The 19,569-nt window shown below is 40.7% G+C and overlaps 1 protein-coding gene across 4 annotated transcripts in view; it reads left to right on the forward strand.

Annotated features, from left to right (window-relative positions):
- Nucleotides 1-19,569, forward strand: part of LOC116054282 (ADP-ribosylation factor-like protein 15) — a 124,663-nt gene that overhangs the window by 102,333 nt on the left and 2,761 nt on the right. For 2 of the 4 annotated variants that reach the window (XR_004896711.1, XR_004896709.1), the window contains exons 5-7: nucleotides 4,255-4,354; nucleotides 7,020-9,041; nucleotides 9,550-9,604. Coding sequence is in view for 1 of the 4 variants with exons in the window: in XM_031305764.2 (XP_031161624.1) it covers nucleotides 4,255-4,407 (153 nt within the window). In the remaining 3 variants the exon portion in view is untranslated. Of the gene's footprint in view, nucleotides 1-4,254; nucleotides 5,317-7,019; nucleotides 9,042-9,549; nucleotides 9,605-19,569 lie in introns of those variants that run through there. The other 2 variants (XR_004896710.1, XM_031305764.2) reach the window with 2 other exon arrangements.

Raw genomic sequence — 19,569 nt, forward strand, 5'->3', positions numbered from 1 at the left:
TAAGCAGCCAACATTATGCACCTCCATGACTAGAACTTGGCCTCAGGCATCTTTCTCTTCTCTCTTGTCCAGTTAGTCTTTTTTTTGTTTTTGCCTTTGCCTCCCTGGTGTGTTTAGTTGGTCAGAGTAGGGCTCTGCTGGCAGTAGACAGCCGCCAAAGCTCTTTTTATTCTGCCAGGATATCCTCTTTACATGACATGATGCCAACAGTGACCATCACATTTAGAAAATCTGGCTTTGGTCAGGGAGCAGCTGGATGCGTGTGCCATGCATGCCCATGCATTGTAAAAGGAGCCTGAAGTAGGGTTGCCAGGGTTGGAGCTTAATCTTAGCTGACTAGCTGTGCATCCACTCCCTGCAGACACACTGTGTCAAAAATTGTCAAACCTAACGATCTATCTTTGATGAAGTGACACTTCCTCTAAACTTATTTTCCAAAAATTAATAGCCAAATTGTCTCTTCTAATCAACATGTGCAATTTAAGCTGAAAGTTAGAAAACATTGATTCTGTCTAGAGGAAACTTAGTCTTGTTGGCCAAGTTTATTTTGGTTTCTGTCCCACAAATAGCCTAGATACTGATTTCCAATAGTGATTAAAGAAAAACCTAGAAATTCCTTTATGTGCACTTTCCCATCCCAATCAAATTGTCCCTCACCTCTCCCTCATTTAATCATTAAATCAGTTGCATACTTGAAGGCTAATTTGTTTTTCATCATCAATCAATCTATCATCAAACTTTACTTACATATTTCTGAATCTAAGTATGTGTTAAAAACAACTGCAAGCCATTATTTATAGAACTGTTTTCTACTAAAACATTACCTTCTTTGTGCAAGAATGTGTCAGATTTTTATTTTTGTATTTTTTTAATGACCATAACATGACCATCTGTTACACAAAGATAATCAGGCCATCTAATACAGAGTTGTGGCTTTTTGGAAAGGAAGATGTGTTTTAAAAATGGACCAATAGCTATCAGCAAATCACCATGCTTTGGCTGTTTTAAAGCCTTTACACATGATACAGTATGCTGGGTAGGAGAAATTGACCACTCTTCCACCTTGCAAAAATTTGTTATAAATTTCATGTTAATCGATTATTTTAAAAATAGAATACTACAGTAATTGTAAATATAACTGTCTGTAATAAATCATTTCCTAAGAATAAAATATAAAATCCAGCTCATGCATGTTCTCAATCATTGCACCGTCCACTCCACAACTAGTCAGGCTCAGAAGTTTTATGGCTCTCCCCACAACAGAATACCCTGGTGGTTAACATGGCTGGATTCCAGCAGCAGAAATTCAGTTGACACAGACACAGGTGATTAAATATTTTTTGACACCCTTATGCATCTATAAGCCACTTTCTCCCATGCACAAGGCCAGGCCCCCAGTCTGTATGACCTAGAAGAAGCTAGACTGGATGACCCAGTGGTCATCCTAGAAGCCATCTGGCAACCCATGTCTTGTGTGGCTTACCCTTCCCACTGCCTCATGCAATTCCGTAAGCAAGCATAAGTGTGCTTAGGAGGACTTAATCTCTGAGTATCTGGTTTGTGCCACTCTGTTAACTGCCAGTGTGGGTGCACCGTTAGGTCATGGGGTTCCTTCAGAAGAAGACATACTTTATTGATCGCCGAGGGGAAATAAAAAGTTTTCACTCTATTTATTTTCATTTTTTTTACATATAAGAGACACAGGCCCAAAATACACACACACAAACAGGACCTATACACATGCATTAATGGATAGATGTCAGAGCGAGGGAGCTGCCCATGGACAGACACCCCGAGCGGTTGGGGGAATCAGTGCCTTGCTCAAGGGCACCTTGGCAGTGCCCAGGAGGTGAACTGGCAACTCTCCAGCTTCCAGTCTACACTCCGTACTTGGTCTGTATGGGGACTTGAACCAGCAACCCTTCGATTCTTAAACAAGTCCCCAAGTACTGCCACCCCAGTCATGTACAGTCATGTAACCCTGAGGCAGCGTTTCTGGCGATATATCCCATCTGCCTGTTTCGTGATTGAAATCTCTGGATTGGATGTGCCCTTTCAATGAAATGTGGCCCGTATGAAGGTGTTCATACCACCTAGGTATTAAGTAAATGGGGGATTATTTGCTATCTCAGAATACTCGTGTTTTCATGAGTGCACAACTGTAAAGCTGCACTGAAAACTTAATAAGCCAGCTAGTATCATTGGTAAGATCAGTTGTCTGATCATTCTAAGGATAGAAGGCATTTGCCGCACTGTGAGATGCCCCTGGGCGTGTTCTGTTGGCCTGCAAGACAACAAGGTGAAGTGAGAGAAGCTGAGCCTGTCTGCACTTGCACACAGGTCACTGCTGGCCTTTTGACTGTCTGCCAGTGCAGGGGCCAGAGTCTTCCAGAAGAGGGCCTTGGCCACAGGCAGACAAGTGAGCCAGCCAGCCAGACAGGCAGCCAGCCGCATCGTCTACAGTCTAGGTCTGGGGCTAGAGCCTGGACTAGGGCAGCTCAAGTTACCCAGACAGATTTGTTAACACTGTTTGGGTCCGCTCAGCTTTCTAGCCAGGCCTCTGAGCCAAACGCGGCTGAGGTGACTTAATCTGTCATTAAACTCACATTACACCCGGACAGAGACTGAGCTCAGGGGCAGAGACAGCGCTCACTCTCCTACTCACTGGCATGGCTGGCTGGATTTGAGCAGACACAAAGAATACCCCCCTCCCTATCCTCTTCATGCCACACACCATGGCACAGCTAGACAGCCCAGCACAGTCTAGACAAAAGCAATTTCACTTGAAGTTGAAAAGTCATTTGACTGTGTGACGGGCACCTGTGTGGATTTGGTGCAGTTTACAGGGTGCACATATGTATTCCTCTTTTTGTATTGGAAAATACCAATTCAAAATACTGAGGTTATCTGCTATTTTGATTTTAAGAATTTGTTCAATCGTCAATCTTTGTTTCATATTTGCAGAAATTTGCAAATAGTATCTGAACAGAGTGTGATTAAAATCATAATGGCTAGACATGTAATATTCTGAAAACCAGATTACAATAATTTGTACAAGAAACCAAGAAAAAACAGTCTTCTTTACTGTATAGTATAGTCAAGCTCTCATATTTTAACAAGTAAATGTAACTGAGGAAAAAGCCTTTTAGATTATTTTTCTATCACATTTTTAAAGGAGTTATGAATACTACGGATGATGATACATGTAACTTGATAAGTGTGAGAGACATATTTCTTTAATCCTTTACAAACAAGCATAAAAGTGTCTAAACATGAAACTGACTAAATAAGTTGACATGGTGGGAAAATGTAGTGTAATTGCATCAGTGACATTAGTAGCATTTCAAAGAAATCTGAGAGCAGCTGACGATACACATTTGTCTTTGTATGTTCTTCACTGGCTGTCAGAGAACCAGGAGGAGATGGCTGAACTTTGTTCTCATTGGGCAAACAAAATTGCTTCCATTACTCTCAGCTTGAAAATGTCAGAAACCCTAACAACCTGCAGTACCTCGAGTGGAGGTCTAAGACATTGTTTCCCTCTGTTGAGATTTGTTTTTATATAACAGCTGGTTGTGGTTCTCCTCCCAACCCCCCACTGTCATGAGCAGCCAAAAGCCAACATACGAACTTTATAATCAACTCTTACAAAGAGCATTGCCAAGCCAACATATTTCCTAGAGAAAATATTTTAATATTATTTAGTTTTATTATATTATATTTTACTTTATCTTATTATTAACTTTGGGTTCATTATGGATGCATAGCTGTTTTTGGGAAGTTTCATTGTTGTGCCTTCATGTATTTGAGTGCTTATGTGAAGAAAACGCACTTTTTCAAACCAGTGGTTGTGTGGATAGAAATGATTCTCTGGGCTCTTGTGTTTCCCTATTAATGTTCTTAGCCTCAGAAAACAAAGAGTGTGGCCTCTGAAAACAGTAATCCAACTGTTAAACCCAGATTTTTCGTACACTGTGAATATACGTACAAAATGATAATCCTTACTTTATCATTAGTCTTTGTCATACTTTATCATTAGTCCTTACTTCTAGCTGAGTCATGAACTGACCTTACACTGGACTAAAAACATCCCAAAGCTTTACAATGGAAGGCAACGAATCTGCAGGTTTTCAGTCCCACTCCTTATTAAAGCACACAATAATATTGGCTACTTTCCCCAACATGTGTGGAGGTGTTTTTAGTTATTGAAAATACTGAATGTTTTGGCTGACCACATTGTGTTTCTGCCGGCAGGTCAAGAAGTACTTTGAGCTGGAGCCACTGGCCAGAGGGAAGCGCTGGATCCTGGAGGGCAGTACCACCGACAACTTGGAGGCGGTGAAGGAGAGCTTTGGTCAGTTCATTAGCCTGTTGGAGGACAAAGACACAGAGCCTGCAAGGATATGATGCTAACACTGCTAATGCTAAGACATTAGCGGCTAACGACAAAGAAACACCGCATCCTGCTGGTGCCCATGTACATACACTCATGCACAGACACAAACATGCACACACAAGAAAATGCAGCAGCTGTTGGCCTCTCTCTTTGAGAAGTGGATTGTATGTTATCCTCCCTCCACTGCGCTCTCATTTTTCAAATTGGAAGAGTGTGTGCACAAGTCAGCCACTACAACCTGACAGAGGAAAGCTGCCATTAAACCCACCCAATGTAAAGCAGTTTGTCAAGAAAACTCATTGAACTTTGTCAGAAATGGAAATCTTGTTTACTACTGTCTGTGCCATTGTGATTAAACCAATGGCATGTGGGACATATGGCATTCCTTCAGTCATCATTGGACATCAACACACACATTCTCACTCTTACACAAACACACGCTGCCACACACAAAGTGGAGCCCAGGTTGTCTGTAGATATGTTTAACATCTCCAGTAATTACTTTACAGGATGTTTGGGTGGGCTCGGTTGATGTTCTTTCCACTGAGAAGTACTGTATGGCTGTCAAGTGTGCTTTTCTGTTTGACTCTGTAACAACGAATGCCGTTGTTTGATTGGAGTCCAAAGCCTTGTGTTATGTATGGTAGTTACATATCAGTGTGTCACACCGTGTCTGAATATCTAATCCGAATAGTGTAGTCTGAGTATTATGTACATGCAACAGGCATATTGCTGTGTACCCTCCTGTGCAGCCATACACAGGTACTACTAATTATGTAACTAAGTGCTAGGTGACCTTATATAGACCATTTGGAGGAAGCGGGAACAAGTCTGAATGCTTTTATAAATCAGAATCTGATTTTTTATATATACCATACCACACTTATGAATTCTTTCAAATCAAAGGAAAAAAAACAAAACAAAACAACCACCATGATTGACAGGGCTGGTAGAGAAATGTGGTGGATTTAGTTTCATTTCAGTGTTGAGCAAATGTCATGTTTGTTTTAGTTTTTCTACATTTTTACAGTTTTTCTTTTTCCTTTTGAATTTGACATAATCCCTCTCAACACTGGCTAGTGACTCCAGTCTCCCATCAGGGTGGAATACAAACTCTATCAATCAGCCACAGCAACAGCTGCATCTGACAAGTCCCTGTCTGACACCCTAATGCCTTCCAACTGTCTGTGAAGACCCCTCCCTGTCTGCTGTTTATCGTGGACCCCCGCCCCACCTCATCCCAACCCGTCCTAACCAACACTACCCCTCCACTCCAGCTCTGCTCCCTGTCCCCATTACTGCTCTCTGTTTTTTTTGTTTTTTTTATCCCAGATGCCATCGTTCAGCCCGGCTGCCCTTGTGTGGACTCCACACCTCTAGAACGAGTCGTATTCATTGTGCCACAGGTGTTTGCCTCAGTAATGTTCACACCTCCTTCCTGCATGCTTTGTATTTCCATTGCTGTTCGTTAAGTATTTTGTCAGGTTTTAGGAGATTGAATCACTTTTTGTACCAGACTTTGTGAGATCTGCCAGGTAGCTTTTTTTACAATCTGGAGGGATCGGTGCATCTCTTGAATGCAAAAATAATTGGACTTTGCATACCATCTGCTCACACCTAGTTTTAAAAGTCTTCACTGCAGTCTTTTTTTTTTGTTTTTTTTCCAATCATGGGTTTTGTCTAAAATGGTAATTAAAGTTTTAAAAATTAAAATAATGTCTTAGTTGTTATTTACTTTTTGATTACTTTTGCTTGTTAAAATGTCAAAGTTAAATATTTGATATTTTACACCTCTGAGTGTCACATAAATGTCTCTTTATTTTTAATGTGTAACCTTATAATGGGACTATGGATGACAGTTTCTAGGTTTGTTAAGCAGTATAAATATTTTCTGCATTCTGCTTTCACAGAATACTAACTGAACTGTGTAGCACATGATTGTAATGTTTGGTCTGTTTGTGAAAGACCAGGTATGAATTTGGAGACTAGATCCTTAGGTCTGTTCGTACAATTTAACATTCGTACTTCATGTATCAGGATGAAAAGTGTAATGAGTTGAATGTTTTGCATACGTATCTGAAAACATTTTCTTCACAATGTCTTTGATTTGTGATTTAAGGTGACCTGTGGAAATCTGAGACACTGGAAGATAATTGGGAGAACGCAGATGAGCCAGTTGAGGTCGAGCCAAAGTTTAAAAATAAAAATAAAAAAATCAGTCAAAGTGGTGCAGCTGAAGAAAGTTTTGAGTGGAAAGTTAACTGAGTGAGACAGGAGTTCCTAATAAATATAATCTACTCTGCTACCTCTGCCTCCCCTTTTCTTCTCCTTTTGCCCTTCTTCCCTCTCTTTCAAATTAACCGTGTGGCTTTAATACAATGTGTGTCATGCAGGTTGCCCTGGCGACTCTTTGATCCTGTTTTCCAGTCTCTGCCTCTGGGGCAGACGTGCTTCTCTTCAGTCTGCTGCACACCAGCTCTGGAAGCTGCTGCAGCCCTGAGACAAACCATGGGCTGCGGCGCTTGTCTCGCTCCCCCCTTTTCTTCCTGTCGCTCTCACTTTCTCTCTGTTTTTTGAGTCCTCACTATCTCTCTTTCCTTACTGTTTTTTTTCTCTCTCTCAGGTTCTCTCCATCTCTCTGTCTTTCTCTTACTCGCTCTGCTTCCCTTTGGTCACGCCAAAGCAGCCCTCCCTCAGCATGGGCATCCAGGAGAAGGGAAGAGGCCAGGACCTCAGTGAAGCAGCCCTCCCGGGAGGAAAAAAAAGAGAGACAGGGAGACCTCTCTCTCTTCCACTCCTCCTCAATCTCTTTCTGTCTGCACAGTTGATTTTGTTCTGCTGAAAAAGACGCGGTCTACCTTCTCCTCCCACACTGAACCTTTACCTGCTCTACCTGTTTAATTGCTGGTGTCTGGCTGTTCTCTTAAGAGTTTTTTCTCGTCCTTGTTGACAGCCGACCTTCAGTGTGGCTTACAGATAAGAAGCTGCAAAGTTATATTATTGTTGTTGTGTGGTAATGCAGTCCAGCCTTTTTGAATCGGTCTGTGCATTACCAAGTAACAATAACGGAGACGTGATGTTTACTGTGATGGATACAGTATCTCAAGTCTCTGCAAGTCGATTTTTATAATTCACTCAAATGAATGGTAATTAATGGCTGCCTGGAAGGGAGGAAAAACACTAACAAACTATGGCAAGCCTAATTGTTGGCAGTCATATAAAGTGAAGGTGCGATTTGTAACAAAAGGGTGAAACATGCAGAAATGCCAGAGGGATGCTTTTAAGATTTTGCATGTAAAGAATGACTGAGCAAGACACCACACAAAAGCACTTACCAGAAACATTTCTCCCAACGTGCAAAGCTGCAGCCTCCAGCATAGTTTACTTATCATATGTTGTTTTGGTTTGGATTTTCTGACACAAAGAGCTCTGCTACATTCATGCCGTTACTAGTCTTCTTTGCATTAACAGCTTGGTTACAGTGTGAACGGTACAAACACATTACAGTCAGTGAGATCACCGGAAGTCTTCCATCGAGTGTGGATTGGATTTAAACATGGGCTGAAAATGAACCCTTATGGTCTTACAGTGTAGGAAGTAGACCGACCTCAGAATGAATGAAGCCATGGAGGTTTCATATTACATTTTAAGTTTTAAATTTCCTTACATATCTTTTTCAGCACAACTTCGTAAACAGTGAAGTAGCTGCCGAAAGCTGCAGTGTTTTTACTACTGTTCACTTTTCTTCCCTCAAATAATCACAAATGCTTTTTAAACGGGATAAAGTAAGCATCATGTATTATCTGCTATCTATATTTCAAGTAGCATCTGTTGATCAGTCAAGGTAAAAAACAAGTAAAATATCAACAAAACAGAAGTATCTGCAATATTGTAATTAAATATACGACAGATTTTAGGAAACAGTTCTAAAGTAAATATGTGTGCATCCAAACAGCTGGAGTTTCAGCTGTGAGTGAGTGAAATCACATGTACCAATACTGTGAATTTGTATTTATTTTTACTTGACAAAAAGGTTTAATCCAACCTTGTGACAGAATACAGTGATTATATAAAGCAAAGCATTTTAGAGCAAAGAATTTAAGTGACAGAGCTTAAAATTGTATTGGCCCCTTTGGTTGGGAAGCATTCATGTAAATACGATTCATTGTATTTTTATATAGTTTGACGTTCGGTATAGTATATAAGGGCAGAAATGTGCCACATACATTATAACGACCTACCAGAAGTATAAACAAATGCAGTCACACACAACAAAATGAACCCTGTGAGTTTAGTGAAATGCAAATGCGCGACCCGACAGGGAACCTAACTTTCGTTTACAAGACAAACAAAATGCATGTTTTCTTAAACTCTGCAAAGAATGCTCTTTTCTCTGTCTTCTCCCTTCTCGTGTCCAGTGTGTGTGGCAGCATTTCTACTGATAAGACCCTGCTAGGAGGTGGAACAGATGTTGCCCTGACATCCATCTGGGCCTCGTACCCCTGCTCTTCCTCCCACAGCCGATGCTCCACTCAGGACACCCCACATTCCCGGCCCCTTCACAGTGAGAGGGCTGCTCCCCTCCTCGGGATCCTCGAGCAGTGACACAGCACAGAGATCAGCCTTTAAGCTGCTTTCATTCATGGTACATGTGTGTGTGTGTGTGTGTGTGTCTCAGTTATCAGACAGGACCTCTGGGTTCATTAGAGGTGTTTCCTCTTTGTTTCAACACTCTCCTGTCTTCATGACTCTCTCTCACACACACACACACCCCTTTGAAAAACAAACACAAATGACGGAAATGCATCAACATGATGTAAGCTAGTGAGGAAATGTTCCCTGGACCAAATAATCATTTCCAGATATGTGAGATGATGTTTTCAAAGAGTCACAAAATGTGCAGAGCTGTGACATTCGGACTGGCGTCACTCTACATATTTTTAATTATTTAAATTGACAGGAAACCGGTAGTTTTGTCAATGCTAAAGGTGTGAGAGCCAAGTTGTGCAGTTTGCGTCAACGTCACATGTTGACAAAAAAAAAAAAACAGCTTCACTTTTTGTTTTACTTTGGCAAAACATTGAAAATATTCAATGATTTGCAAGTAACCCACAGGTGTTTGATTTTTATTTTAACCAGCTTTGTGTTTTCAGATGTGCAGCAGGAGATTCCTCAGAGCTGACGTCCCTGAATGTTAAGGCGCAGGAATTGCAGGTTTGTGGTTGAGCTGTAAAACTAATGAACGGCTCAAACCTGATAAAATCTTAACAAGTTACACCCCTGCCAAGCAGGGAGTGAGCGCACTTTGCAGCAACATGCCACAACCATTATTACCACTAATTAATATTCAATTGGATTTTTACTTTATGGTGCTTTATGAGTCACTATACTTGTCCCTGCAGACTTTTTCCGTTTCATTCCATCTGATGTAAAGATCATGAGTATATTATATTAGTCTAAATATATCTTTAAAAAAAAAAAATGGAAATTGAGGATATTGGACAGCTGCCACAGTCATTTTTTTTTCCTGTCAATCTTATTGGGCAAGGAAGGTCTTATTCACACTAGTCTAGGATAGGACGTAGCTCAGACCTACTCATCATCACTTTACATTATATTTTTCTTAATGTGAGAATGCATAAACCCTCACAAATGTGTCTATTTCTGGAACAGATTTGGCCTGCTGAAACTTGTGAGTTCTGCCTTCATTCACTGCTTCAGATTTGTGAATCAGGATCTTCACGGATTCACAAAGTCTGAAAACCTCCCACTGCAGCTGATCCACAGCAGGTAAATCTTAGAGGATGTGAAGTTTCATAGATGACAGTGACCTAAGTCTTTTTATGTGGTGTAGAACTTCTGCATCTGTTTGCTACTTCTGGTCATCCATTTGAATAATGAAAACTAAAAAAAAAAAATTAAACGATAACATGTAGTTCTGGATGATCACTGCTGTAAAAACAAATAAATCAGCTGGGCTTCAATTGACTTGTTGGTCCCTCAACAAATAAACTGACTGAAGATTTCTACCTTTAAACAGTGGTGGAAGAAATATACAGAGTTTGTACTTCAGTAGAAGTAACAATACCTCAAGGTAGAATTACTCTAACTCTCTTACTCTAACAAAGTAAAAGTCTTGCTTTCAAAGTCTTACTTACGCTGAAGTACTGAAGAGTTATATTATTGGATTATTATTGTGTATGCAGTATTTTATGTTATAGCTGGTTTAATCAGTTCATTTACTACAGTTCAACTACTCAATATTGTGTTGGGTGGTTTAATCTATAACAATGCATCATATTTTATGAGGTGTCATATAGTTTGTATGTAAAACATTGACCTTTATCTAACTTGTATATATAGTTCTCAAATAAATGTTGTGGACTAGTGGGTACAAAACTTGCCTCTGAATTGTTGCTGTATTAACTGGCATAAAATGGCATGAAAAGGAAACACATTAGTAAGTTTTAGATTCAATTAATACAATCCTCATAGGTTTCCTGCATATGTTTGGATACTAAAGGGCTTAAACTTTTGTCTTCAAAAAATTGAGGAAATCACGCTGTGCAATTCTACTCCGGCCCTTTGTGGCCACCTAAACGCCTCTTGTTTTTTCTGTTTGAATGCCTCGTCTGTTGGGTGACTTCCGTGGGATTCCAGCAGGCTTGTCACTCAGATTGTTTGTCCTGGGGACGAGATCTGTGTGAGTCCTGTTTCTCTTCCTCTCTCCTCGGCCCGAGTGCTGATGGAGACCCGCATCCCAGGTGGCCCACACATCAAAACAAGAGGGATCGCGGCTCTTGGTTTTCAGACAAACATCACTCACTTTCTTTGTTGTCTGAGGGACAGGGGGCATGGCGGTTTATCTCCAGAGGATCTCCCCCGCTATCGCCTTCCACCAGCTCACCACCCCATCCCACAGGAGCCGCTAAAAGCAAATGTCAGTCAAGGAGAAGGCGTTGCATTCCTTCAAGAGGTCAATTAGTGGTGGCCACTGAAGGATCTGTTGTATTGTTTAAGAAGAAGACTATTTAAAAATCTTCTTTTCAAGACTGTCCAATCCAGTTACAGATTTATGTTCTTCCTCCTCGGGTTATTCTTCTTCTCCGTTTTAAATCCCTCTGCTGATGACACCTCTGTCACGTTGCAGTCCATGTTTTGAAGATAACTGCCCTGTCCTCTCTGCATACCTACCGCACACAGCCCAGTTTAGTCTACTGTGAGTTATTTGACGCTGAGCCTGATTCACGACGTGCCGCATATGAAACCTATTGCTCTCTCAGGCCGTGTGATGGGGTCCCAGTAGCAGCTCGCAGCGGAGCAGCTCCTGACCTGATCTGTGCAGGTGATTCCTGCTCCGGCTCGTCCCCTCCAGGCCTATAAGGAGCCCGTGTCTAAGGGACTTTTATGAGCGTGACCTTAACATGCCCGTCTCGAGTGGTCTAGACTCAGCGCTCCGTTTACTAGAGTCCCCTTCCCACTGATGGCTATCAGACTTTTCACTTTTTACTAGTGATTCTCTCTTGTCATAACTCTTTGAAGAAGGACAAGCGTGACGCTTTGACCATCCTTTTTGTGGACTTTGTAGAATTTACTGTCACGGCTCTGAAAAACAGAATAACCAAGAGGAGGGTTCTGACATGCACTGCCTCTCTCAGCAGGAGAGTCAGATGAACATGTGCAGAGTACAGCTGTGGTTTGGCTGCACTCTGAGAAGGTGGTGAGGCTAACCTGATGTGCAGATGCCAGCTTAAAATAAATATCAACATGAAGTACCAGCAGGAGGAAGGGCTGATCTGGCTGAAAAATTGTTAAAGGGAATGTTGAAATGAGACCAGCTGATACTAAGTAAGAGTTTTGCCCTGAGTGACATTATTTACATTAACACAAGTAGCATTTACTTTATTCACTGTCTTTAATCATAGTTTTTATGAGCCTTGGCCTCTGACAACTCCCATAATGAGCTGACACTGGGAATGTTTCATAAGAAGCCACAGGTGATTAATCAGTCGCTAATACTTCGTAAATATTTAATTGTTGCCTATAAATTTGGCTTTTTATACATTATGGTCTGTTTGGTGTGCAGCATGGCACCAGGCCAAACACCGTAGGTGGATTAGCTCATTGAATCCAAACAGTTTACGGTGAAAGCAATTCCAGTGACGACACTATGTGGGCAGCTTGCAGCTCTCAAAAAACAAACGTTCCGTGTGAAAGCGAAAAAGGAGAAAAAGTGAGTCTTTCACAGGAACAATCTAGTAAACACGGTCGCTGCGCAGAGAGAGAACACCTGTGTTTTACCAAAGTTTTGGCACGGAGCAGTTTGATCACTGCCGGGAGCCATATTTGGTCGAGTGCAAATTTAATGTCGCCCTTACAGCGATGACAGAACGCATCCTGACTCAGGCAGGAAACTGCAAAGTCATTCACAAATAAGATCTGAGTGAACAACAGAAACAGGAGAAGGTACACAACATGGGGCTGAGATGATTCAGCTGTGCAGGCTGCAGACACAAACACGGGTTAGATAGTGGGAATAAGCTTAGAGCTAAAGCCAGAAATAGGGTTTAAGGTGTTGAGGATTAGGGTTAAATGTCAGAAAGGTCAAGTAAGAGACCAGTTTAGATGGTCTTAGAGAGGTTAGCTGGAAGGAGCTTGCTGAACAATTGGTCAACGGGCCGTTAATGTCTTTCTATACTTTTACAGTAACCAATGATATGCAGTGTGTTTACCATATAATGTTGACTAACCTGATCCCTGCCTCCTTTGTTTTAAACAAATTCATTCCCAAATAAATCTCAGTGTAGCCGTTTGTAAACGGTTGTGAAAATTTAGGGACAATTCATTCATTCTGAAACATTTCATTTTGACTTAATGTAAAGAAAAATCCACAGCGATAAAGCCCACAGAGCTGTATTAAACATATTAGTTATTTTACCAAAACAGATGAAGCAAATGTATAGTAAAAAACAGTCTCCACATGACATCAGTTCTTAAATGTTTTTGGCACTGCTTCCTCTCTGTTTAGTGTTGTTCTGAGGATTGAGCCTAAACATCCTCTAATACAGTGGTTCCCAAAGTGGGGGCCGGGGACCCCCAGCGGTCCTTGAGGGGGTCATCAGCAAAAAGGGGAATCATTTATTTTCACTATAAATCCATCCATAAGTAAAACAATGACAAAATTGAGCTGTTTTGGTCATAGGTTTCATACACTTTCTATAATAAACCACCTGTAAAGCAAAAATCTTATCAAATGGGGGCGGTGGTCAGTTTAGGGGTCCTTGATGTGAAAAAAATTGGGAACCAGTGCTTTAGAACATCAAATTGGCAATACGTCATCCAGAGGAGGCTCTCATCACCACGCCCCTTTCTGGGGGAAAACAAGAGAAAACAAGTTTTCAAGGCCTTTAATTTCCCCTTTAGGTAGCTTTAAGGTAGCCTAGAAATCTAGACGCACCCTAGCGGCAGCAAATGTAATTTGCAGCCAGGGTCAGTCTAGTAACTCTCCGTTGGCTTGCGAGCTAGAAAAACCAAATTCTAGTCGGGCCAATCACATTGTGTATAGAGTCGGCGGGCTTAACACAAGGACAGCAGAGTTGCGACGGTTCCGCGTGAATTCCTTGCTACTTGAAAACAAAGAAGATGGCTGCTGCTGCTGCTGGCGAACAGCGGTCTTTCGAATCGGCTTTAGCCGTGACTCTGGAAGACTTGGAGTTAAGCACTGAAGTCATTCTTAAAAAAGGAAGATGTGTTCGGAGTTTTGCCGATCGGATATGGCAAAAGTTTAATCTATCAACTAGCGTTGCTCTGGTTGGCTCTGAGTGCAGAGGGAATTTGAAATGACGACCGTTTATCCCGCCCCTCAGATTGAGCCCTGCCAATGGTGAGTTCCCAGACCCAACATCGTGATGTGGGTCTGGCTTGTCAGGCTAGCTTTAAGGTTGAAAGAAATCAAATTACTCCACACTTAGGGATACTATCACTGATTGAAATACTCAAACCCAATTGGCTGCATCATTCCATCAAATACTATTCTTGATGTTTTGTGCATCAATTTATACACATTTCCCCCAAATTCAGACCAATAGTGGGTTGTACAGTGTTGTGTACATTATATTTTTTGTCAATACATAAATCCTTAAAGGCTATTTATATAACTTATATAATTGAATTATACTTGAAACAGCCATTAACAACCTGTCTGCCATATCAGCAACAAAAATGAATAACAAACCACAACTGTAAAATCTGTTATAAATGCGCAACAAGCTAGCACAATGAAGAATCAAAATTTGGAAATTGAATTTAATACTTTTATGGCGTTATTTCTTTCACCTGGACTAAGTAAACAAAAATGAGCTGCTGAAAGTTAAAAGAGTGATATTCTTGCATTCCCCTTCGCCACCCCCACCCCCAGACCCTCTGAATCTGCCTGGTTCACATACACAAGATTAAGTAGCAAAAGTGACATCCAAGACCAATCGGGCCACCCAAGAGAACCGCAACCAGCGGAGAGGCTGTCAGAGCCCCCTTTTGCAACATTAATCTTCAAGCCTCTCCTGCACTGCCAACTCACATCTCCTTCAAACAGGACAGGGAGGTACAAAACTGAACTTTTCCCTCCCTGAAGGATTTCTCCTCTCCATCAATTAACTCTTTGAGGGACAATTCATCGTCACCCGCCATGTGCCAGACAACTTTAAACACTTGCAAAATGAATTACTTTTCCAGACATTTAAAAAAAAAAAAAACTTGACTTTAATTTGGCAACAAGGAGATTCGTGTCGACATAAGTTCAATTCGTAATCGACCCAAAGTCCTCCAAAAAGACATATGAGGCAGAAATTGCACTAAAAATTCTGCTTTAAAGTGATTTATGCCTGAGAAAACAATTTTTGGTCTGTTTCACCCATTACAAAGATGTTCAACAACATTCAGCAATGGAATTTTTCTTGAACATCAGAGGGCTGCTGAAATAGACATTGAGGGATCAGCACACTAACTGAGCTACTTTAACCATCTCAGCTAACGCTTTTGTCTTCTTTGCTGACCAATAGCATCTTTGATCTCTTTCAGGAGGACAACTCTATGGTGTGTTTGTGTGTGGTGGGGGTTATCCTGACCTTCTGAGGGGGGTGGTGTCACATCCAACCTGATAGCGGTGTGAATGGGAAAACAGAAAAGATGAATACAGCAGTGGATAAATAGCGGAACACGGGTGTGTTATGCTGTGGATGCCTTCAGTCCCAGGAGAGGGCCTTCCTAACCTCAACCTTTCTTCGGCCCGAGACCTGAGAAGCAAAGGGGGAAGTCGCGCCATCTAAAAGTGTTCCTTTGAATAGAGCAGTGCTGAAATCCAGCAGCATGCCTCAAATACTTTCTGCTAGTTTTCGGTGAGACTCTTTGAACATGGCTGGAAACCCAATCTATTGGAATATATCCACTTTTAAAGATAAGTCTGGTTTTATTTTAAGTAGGCGAAGCCTAACATATCTTAACCCTCAGTGCTATAGACACTATTAAAAACACATCAATGAGCCACGCTGTTGCACGAGGTGACATGTTTCTTCATTACGATGAACATGGGCCCTGCAGTTGTTTTTTTTAATTCAATCCCACAAACATCGTCCTGCTGCCGTTAATACTCACTAGCACCAAATGTGTATTAATCCACATCTGAAAATAGTCCCCAACACATGCACTATTTACTCCTGTTTGATAAAAACTACAGCACCCAGCTTTAAAAAAAACTAAAAATCATGTTTTAGTTCAGGTACCCCTTTTTTTAAATGTATGTCTTCAGTATGAACTATTAGCTATGGGGATGAGTAACACAGACGGACAGGGAAGTTTGAAAGCATTAAGAGTGGACTAACATGTTGGTTTTGGTCTTTTTTTTTGTACAAATATCAAAAATGTTATTTTATTTTCTGACTTTCTTTCATATCTAGCCATGCAGATTATTTTGTTTATTTTTTTATTAGCCCAGGATTTGAGGGATCTGTCTCTGAGGTTTCTCCAACACAGTGGAGGTGAAAGGAATTTTGTTTTGTTGTGCCCACACCATCCAAAAACTCTTTAAAATTCAAAATGAATATCTCTTTAATCTCTTTCATAAACAATGTCCCAATTTTTTCAGGATAATCCAGACCACTGTCAACTGTAGAAACTGTTCTTATAAAAACTGTCCGGTGAAAGTTGTTTATTTATTTTTGAAATTACCTTTAACGTCAGGAAAAATCGAAGAAGTGAATGTAGCGAATCATATCTTCATGGATTGACACCACTTAGGGATGGGGAATATCATGGTTATACTGACTTTTATATTAATACATCCAATGACAAGTTTCTGGAAAATCTATTGAGAAAATGTTTGATAAAATAACCAGCAATGAGTGTATGTTTTTTTTTATCTAATTGAATTAAATATCTATCAAGTTAGATACATCATCACATTGATGCAAAAACCATCCAAAAAGCCATAAAGCAGTCCAGCTTATTGATTTGTATTGTTGCCGGGAAAGACCTTGTGCACCCAGAGATATTAAAGTAAATGGTACCAGTAAACACTATGGCAAAATCTCTTCTGGTAAAAAAAAAGTATATTATAAATCATCATATTGACCCTTTAACAAAGTCGGAAAGCGCGCTGTGATTAGTTTTGGAGAAAATTCAGTTCATGAAATAAAAATAAAATGAAAAAAACCTTACATTAAAATCTGAAAAGATAATATGGCTTCGCTGTTTTTGTTGTCTTACTGTGCAGAGGATAATAAATGATGCAATAATAGTAAACAGTACACTTTGGGTAAACAGGTTCTTTTCAGCGTTGCTTGCTATGAGCTTTTGTTTGGATAACTAGAAGTCATCATTAATCTGTGATCTGTGCCCTTCAAAACAAGCGGTCCACACAGTGTGCTGAAAACAAACACACACACACACACACACACACACACACACACAAGCAGGTCTTTGGCTGAAGACGAGGGTTGCGTGCCTCATCGCCAGGGTTGGGGAGTTCTCAGTAGTGAGCGACCACAGGCAGCAGTGATCATTGGGTCATCGTGGGCCAGTGAGCGGTGTGCATGAGTGAAGGTGTCTGTGTTATTTAGATTAGCTCTTATTAACAAATAACTTCTTGGCACACGTTCAAACAGGATCAAATCAGGTTTTCTGTCCAGCTGCTGAGGCAAATCAGGATGCACAGCTCGATAATGGCCTGCATGCTTTTGGCTTGTGTTTTTTTAATGACAGTAGACTGAACTCTCTTGAGGACAGAAAATAAAAACAATTCATGACTGATAAGGATTTCGTCCCTAATAGAAAACACCATTGTTATGCAGGAATCCCTTTGCTTACTAACTGGTTTTTACTTTTTTGTCTTTTAAGTGACTTTTTGCAGAAACATTTAGCGTCTGTGAGCCACATTTCACTGCCAGCACTATAAAATCTGAACGCATGAGGGAATGAAGTGTAACACAGATTGTAATTTGCTCCAGCATCACCCGCTGCAGAGTTTTTTTTATTGTATCTTCCAGCTGGTGAGGCCAATTATTACTTAACCCATAAAACAATAAAGCACTTATGACACTGTTAGTGACTGACACTGTTATAACGAGCAGGTGTCATTACAGTGTATGCTACAGTGTAGGTTGCATCCAGCATACATGCAATCTATGTGCCAATTGTAAATATATCAAACATGAATTAACTGTCTTCTTTAATCTTGTTCATATGTGTTGATTAGCTGGCAGGTTATGTCAAATTGCCACTTCATCTCAGTGCAAGTTAACAGGATATTGTTGGTGGTGCTCACAGCGTAGAAACATTACATTAAAAAAAAATGTATCAGTAACATCTCTTGGGATGGGATTCTGTAAGTGACAGTAGGCAGTAGTTATGCGCTCACGATTAAACTGTCCAGAACTCTGAATTCCTGCTGCTTAGTTGGATTATGTGCTGCTCTTCATGTTGCACTCTACCTTCACAAACTATTAGCTCTTGCACATGTGGTCTGAAACCGTTGTTTCTCTGGATGATCCATTGAACAGGCTGTCATTTGTTGTCATTTGGCTGTTTTTATTGGGACTTTGTTTTGGTAGACAACTGAAAACTGCTCATAGCGAGGTCTGTGGATTATCCAAAGTAACATTGACACTGATTCTGGAAAGAGATGTTGCTGTTTATTTGTTTTTAAATGTAATTTTTTCAATGCTGTGAGCGCCACAAACAATGACATCCGCCTTCATTGTATTGGGGTGGCAGCAGAAATGTCAGAGACAGATCTAAAACTCTAGACAAATAAAGTGATGGTATGATCCCACAATTTTCACATTTTCAATTAATGTGAAGCGACCCCTTTACGTATGGTGATACTGAATTTATTACAAATAAATTAGACATGAAATCTTGTCTAATTCCCTGCCAACACTGGATCATATTGCTTCTATGACTATTAAACTATTAGGACTGTGTAGCGCTTAACACTTTAAGCCAATGTTTATGTCCTGACTGATCAGAGCAGTTGTATCGCAGATGTTTGCGTTGTAATGATGATTTTGAACAATGCCACTGTGCCGCCATTCTTATTTCACATACATGATTGTGCTTATAGGCCAAGACGGGCGGAATGCTTTCAACTTTTATGATACAAAGTTGTGCCAAGAGCGTTTTTTCCCCACTGCTTCTCTCCAAAGGGGTTTCAAAGGGAAAAGCAACACATGCTGTCATTCATGTCCTGCCATTCAAATGGACCATTACACTCATATCAGATCGGAGCTTTTGATGTGCCGAGTGACAGAACAAAATAAATAGCGAGCGCAAGTCTGTGAAAGCTTTGCAATGCAGTGCGTTAATTAACGAAGGGCTATACCAATTAGGCGCCCATGATTGGTGTGTGAATATCAGTTCAGTCACGCAGTTTGGGACTCGGCGCAGAGTAACACCACTGTTTACTGAACACAAAGACCGTAAACAAGCGCTGGCAGCAAGTACACTGCCATGTGTGAATAGCTGGGCATTTCAAAGAATGTATGGCTTTCCCAACTTGATGTCAATAGGGAGAGGAACATAGTTAACTTTTATTTGCTTATTGACAAATTTAGTTTTTAGGCTAAATTAAAAGGTGTTTTTTTGTTTCAAACCGAGAATGGAAATCAGTATGTGCTTCATAT

This window comes from Sander lucioperca, chromosome 2 (genome assembly GCF_008315115.2).
Source record: "Sander lucioperca isolate FBNREF2018 chromosome 2, SLUC_FBN_1.2, whole genome shotgun sequence".
Classification (NCBI taxonomy): Eukaryota; Metazoa; Chordata; class Actinopteri; order Perciformes; family Percidae; genus Sander; species Sander lucioperca.